General features: G+C 46.0%; 1 protein-coding gene across 1 annotated transcript in view; it reads right to left on the bottom strand.

The window, feature by feature from the left end:
• The window catches only part of COPS3 (COP9 signalosome subunit 3), a 30,902-nt gene that overhangs the window by 2,279 nt on the left and 22,623 nt on the right, over positions 1-6,000 (bottom strand). Inside the window, exons 8-10 of the mRNA XM_015427641.1 lie at positions 5,689-5,862; positions 3,155-3,241; positions 138-251 (exon numbers count right to left, since the gene is read on the bottom strand). Coding sequence (XP_015283127.1) covers positions 138-251; positions 3,155-3,241; positions 5,689-5,862 — 375 coding nt within the window. The remainder of the gene's footprint in view (positions 1-137; positions 252-3,154; positions 3,242-5,688; positions 5,863-6,000) is intronic.

Raw genomic sequence — 6,000 nt, 5'->3', positions numbered from 1 at the left:
ATCGAGGGGATTTTATTTCCCCTTTCCGCCGGCCCAGTCAAGGAAGCAGACAAGAGTTGCTGCTGCATAAAGCCCTTGCAAAAACAAAAATCAGGATTAAAATTCAGGGATCGCGTGGCAGGAAAAGAGCTATTTACCTCCTGATCAATGTTGTGAAGCATGGCGGGATTGTTATATTTCTCCGGATTATCATGAAAACAGACCATTCCGTCTTTCTGGTTAATACTAGCAAAGATTTCACCGTCTTCTATCTGGTGGGGGGAAATAAGAACAACATGCCTTACGGCTTGAGGCCTTCTTAGAGATCGCTGGTGGAGAGATAAAATTTCTGTAAGTTCTGCAGCGGTTTTCCCTTGGGGGGGGACCCAGAAATTTGGGGGGGGGAGATAAAGAAGAAGAAGAAGAAGAAGAGATTGGATTTATACCCCGCCCTTCACTTGGAGTCTCAGAGCGGTTTACAAACTCCTTTCCCTCCCCCTCCCCACAACAGACACCCTGTGAGGTGGGTGGGGCTGAGAGAACTCTGACACAAACTGCTCTTTTTCAAGGACAGCTGTGCCAGAGCTTGTGACTGACCCAAGGTCACATCAGCAGGTGCAAGTGGAGGAGTGGGGAATCAAACCCGGTTCTCCCAGATTAGAGTCCGCACACTTAACCACTACACAAAACATATGCAATACTTTCCTATTAAGCCTAAACCTACTGTGCGGCTTTAACAACATAAAAATGCATCACTGATGATTTATCTAGCACATAAAATTGTATCAAGCGGTATATTTCTGGAAAAGTATAAATCTCTTTATTATCAGAAAGCAGAATTACAAATAAACCCAATGCTAAGAAAAGACAGAGTTGCAAACTGCTTTACCCTATGATATCTTGGCACATTTCACTCTCTTCTAAGAAAGAAAAATCTGCTTCATGGGAGTTTTGTTTAGAACTCAGCTAAATTTTCTTCTGCTGGAAAGTATTTAAAAACAAGAATCCTTCAAAAATTTTCACGCTCTACGTTTTGACTAAATGAAACCTTTGAAAAATCATTATCAAGAGCAGAAAAATGTTTCATACAAGTTTTCCAGTGTTCCATTGAATTTACCATTTTTCCCTACTGGACAAATGGAAATAAGTCCTCAGGGAAAAAAACCCGGAAAAACTAATTTCTCCTGGCTTTCTGCCTCCTGGGAAAAACTTTGGATAACTTCACACAGTCGCCTCATTCAGAGTAACTGGCACAGCGGCTCCAACATAAAGACTGATCCTGCTTTGGACTGACTCTGCCACCCCTCCCAGTGGACCCTCCGTCTGTTTGCACCCATCTACTCACAACTAGAGAATTTCTGGGGTCCTTCGGTAGGCAACATTGGCTAGCTATTGTAACTCTGCATGCAAGAGGATCTTGGAGGGCAAGGGTTAAGAGAATTCTCGCTGGGGAACACTTGCCATTTCCCCCCCCCCCCCCCAATCAGTTAGATGTGAAGCCTCGTTGGCCCTTCCTCGCCTTCTCTTTTACATTATCCGGGACCTCTCCTCTTCTCTCTCTCTTACCCGGCCTCGGAGATGTAGCAAGATAACCTCTTTTGGAAGTTCATCTGTTCGCAATAAGTTAAATGCGCCTGCATGAATATGTCATGTAAGACGTGCTTCTGACCCTTTAAAGCCCTATATGGCCGGGGGCCTGCCTACCTGAGGGCCCGCCTTTCCCCACACGTTCCCCAGAGAGCACTGAGGTCAGGGACTTTAAATCACCTGGCCCTGGCCCCAAGGATGCCACACTGGCTAGTACCAGATCCAGGGCCTTCTCAGTGGTGGCTCCACATTGGTGGAACAAGCTCCCGGAGGACATCAGGGCCCTGTGGGACCCCTTACAGTTCCGCAGGGCCTGTAAAACGGAGCTCTTCCATCAGGCATTCGATTAGGAGCCACCACTGAACGAGCTACTGAACATCTATTACTGGTACTTTCTTTGGGACAGTCAGATGGAGCCAACTACAACAGTCGCCATCTGCACTTTATTGTTTGTATGTAATTTGCACTTTATATTTTATTGTTGAATTTTATCTGTTTTTATTGTAAATTATTATTGTACACCACCTTGAGCCTGCTTGTCAGGCAAGGCGGCATAGAAATAGAAATAAATAAATAAATAAAATTCTGTTTTTATAAGTAAAATTTCTTTCTCTTTTTACCACTGGAGTCAGGTCACCTTTGTGATCTGTTTGAACAGCATTCCCCCTTAACCTGGAAATGTGGAGGACTGGGGATACTGCGTAAAACTTCTGGCCTTCCATTTAACCCCAAAATAAATATGGTCACAGTCCATAGACATGCAAAAATAAATCCACAAGAACTGTGCACAGTGCGTTCAAAATTTCGTTAACAAAAATCGTGAAGTTATGAATATGGAAGTACAAAAGTAATAATAATACATTCAAGTTATAGATTCAGGTACATAAAGATAGAAGGTGACACCCAACGGGACGGTAGTCTCCGGAATGCAGTGCCGTTTCGACAGACGTCTTCTTCTAACCAATAGTTTGATAATGTATGAAAAATTGCACTTGCACAAATAATGGAGGAGAACATCTCTCAGACAGACATAAGCTTTAATCTGTCTGAGAGATGTTCTCCTCCATTATTTGTGCAAGGTAATAGGTGAAACTGTTATCAAACTCCATGTGAATTGGGCAGCTTTTCCATTGAAGCGCAATTTTTCATACATTATCAAACTATTGGTTAGAAGAAGACGTCTGTCGAAACGGCACTGCATTCTGGAGACTACCGTCCCATTGGTGTCACCTTCTAAATGTACCTGAATCTATAACTTGAATGTATTATTATTACTTTTGTACTTTCATATTCATAACTTCACGATTTTTGTTAAAGAAATATTGAGCGCCCTGTTCACAGTTCTTGTGGATTTATTTTTGCTTCCGTTTAACCCAACAGGTAAACCGGGGTGTGTGTGTGTCATAAACTGACTGGAGAGACCACTTTGGACCTTGAATCTTGTCCTGTAAATCAGCAACCTCTCACACGTGAGTGAACACAGTGCTGTCAATGAATCACACCCCAAAATGACAGCTGACTCTAATCCCAATGTTTTTCAACCCCGCCCCACACATAAGTAACTCATATCCAAAGCGACGCTCCTTACCATGTGAAGGACGTATTTTTCAGCTTCCTGGGCCCCGGAGAGCTGCACTCGACTCGCCATATCTTGTAGTGATAGTGTTAAAAATGTCTGAAATTTAGGGAGAAAAGGACAGAAGCGTGAGGCAAGGGAAAACACTGCCTCCCTGCCCCTTCGTAGTGGGTCACAGCATATTGGAAAGAGCCTGCGGATTCCTCCGCTGCAGGGTTCCCCAACGCGGTGCCCAATGGAGTTTAGAAAGTGGGCGGGGCCAGGTCAGGCATGTGCCCAGCAGGGCTCCTGATTGGCTGTGCAGATTAAAAGGCCTCCTGTTAAACAGAACCTCTGCCTTAAATTTCGAAGCGTGAACAGTGAGAGTTACGCATCGCATTTGCTCCCTGACATTCTGTGGCTCCCCCTGCCTCCTGCGGTAGCCATTTTGTGGCAGCACCATCACCCCGTATCAGAATTCCAGAGGTGCCCACAGGCTCAGAAAAAGTTGGGGACCCGTGCTCTGCAGGACACAGGACATCGTATCTTGCAGTAAGAGAGCTCCAACGTACCAGAAGTGGTTTGATTTTGTCAGCGGAACCTGCTCAAGATTATTGTGGTTATAAAGCATCCCCGAGAAACAGGCCCACAATCGTCGACCGCTATCACAGGAAAACATTCCATACTTATTTATTTTTACATCCCACCCTTTCCACCCTCAACCAGTCCCCCCCCCCCAGTGTGGCTTTCCTGTTGACCAAATCACTCAGATAGTGGGCAGAATACAGCTAAGATGGTGGCAGTGCTCCCTCTAAGCGGTGGAGTTTTGGAAGCAAAAATCCTACTTTGTGAGCTACTGGCATTAAAGTTGGAAGCGAGCGATTTGGCTGTGTCATAAATCAATTTGCTCCGGAGCCATTCCTTCCTGAGCGAAGACAGAAATGAGTGAGCTGGAGGCTAACAAACTGTAAGCTGGCTCACACGACCTCAGCTTAGAGGGAACAATGGATGGGAGGTGGGGAATCAGCAAGAAAACAAGACTAAGTCCCTGCTCCCCCAAAGGATCCCTTAAGTGCTGATTGCCACAGCTGTGAAAATGGCGGACAGACAGAAGGTCAAAGGCATTCCCGCTCCGCTTGGCTAGCAAAAAGAAAATCACTTCTGACCACACACTAGAGTCCTGCTGGTCGGGACATCCAAACAGGGACGCTCACTCAGGGCTCTTTTTGTAGCAGGAACTCTTTTGCCTATTAGGCGACACACCCCTAATGTAGCTAATCCTCCAAGAGCTTACAGAGCTCTTCTTACAGGGGCTACTGTAAGCTCTTGGAGGATTGGCTACATTATTAGGGGTGTGTCGCCTAATATGCAAAGGAGTTCCTGCTTACGCACCAAGACAGCCCCCTGCCTGGGTAAATCTACCAGGGAGAAGGGGACCTTTATACAAAGGAAGGAAGGAAAGAAGGCTGCAATACAGTGAGTGACCCAGAGAGCACATTTATAAAACAGACCCGATTCTAGCCTATTTCCGCTGTCTGCATTGCCTTGCTCTTGCTGCGCTGTTTCCCTACTCTTCCACTCCTTTGCATTTTATGACAGGGAGAGAGAGATTTGGGGTTTGCCATATTATTCTAGTTGTAACTGGAAATGTTTTTTTTAAACTATTAACATAAGACGCCTTGAACCACGAGGAAAGGCGGGGGCATAAACTTTTCGATAAATAAGTAGATACACCATGTCTGTTTTTGCCCTGTTTCTAATTTTTACATGCCTGGTCCTGTCGCATCGCTTATTGGATGCCTCGTGCTATTTGAGCAACAACTGTCCTAACCTAAGCAGTATAATCCACCTTGATTCTCTGCAAGAGAAGAAGATGAAGAAGAGAAGAAGAGGTTGGGTTTATACCCCGCCCTTCACTACCTGAAGGAGTCTCAGAGCGGCTTAGAAATCTCCTTTCCCTTCCCCTCCCCACAACAGACACCCTGTGAGGTAGGTGGGGCTGAGAGAGCTCTTCCGAGAGCTGCCCGTGAAAGAGCAGCTCTGAGAGAACTTATGACTGACCCAAGGTCACACCAGCAGCTGCATGTGGAAGAGGAGTGGGGAATCAAACCCAGTTCACCCAGATTAGAGTCCGCGCTCTTAACCACTACACCAAACTTTGCACCTGGTGTTGCACTGTGTGACAGAGGGTTGGACTGGATGGGCCATTGGCCTGATCCAACATTGGCTTCTCTCATGTTCTTATGTTATGTTAAACTAGCTCTCAAACTACTTAACACAGATTAACATATAAGGACCCGGATCTCCATTCATACTATTATCTGATGAAGGAAGCTTTGACTCTCAAAATCTTACACCCTGAAAATCTTGTTGTCTCTAAGGCTCTTTTGGACTCAAATCTAGCTCCTCTAGTGCAGACCAACACTGCTATCCTCTAAAACATCGGAGTAACGTCAATCCCAGCTCTGCAGCATTCTTGTGGATGCGCCTTGGAACAGCCAGGACACCCAAGCTGAGCCAAAACCCCGGGAGGGAGAGCTAAATACAGAACATGGCACCGTCCTTACCTTCGTTAACCTCTGGATATTCTTTTTATAGAGCGAGGAGAGGCACTGCTTCACCAGGCCCATGTTGTTATCCCGGGTGAACGTCTCGCTGTGCTTGTTCACCAGAGCCCGCAGCTCCGAGGGCTTATTGGTGGCGTACACTTGCGCTAATTCATGGTAGGCGTTGCTAAGCGGCTGTAAGTGGGAGAGAAAAAAACCTGGATCTAAAAACTGAGGGGGGGTGGAGGGGGGGGGGGGAGACATGCCGACGGGATAGAGACAGGAAAACGGAACTCCAGGCCATCCTGCATCTTCTTCTCTCGAACAAAATTA

Source organism: Gekko japonicus, unplaced genomic scaffold (assembly GCF_001447785.1).
Source record: "Gekko japonicus isolate JY-2015 unplaced genomic scaffold, Gekko_japonicus_V1.1 scaffold136, whole genome shotgun sequence".
NCBI classification, from domain to species: Eukaryota; Metazoa; Chordata; class Lepidosauria; order Squamata; family Gekkonidae; genus Gekko; species Gekko japonicus.
Note: the sequence above shows the minus strand (reverse complement) of the source record. Positions and strands in the feature narration are given on the sequence as shown.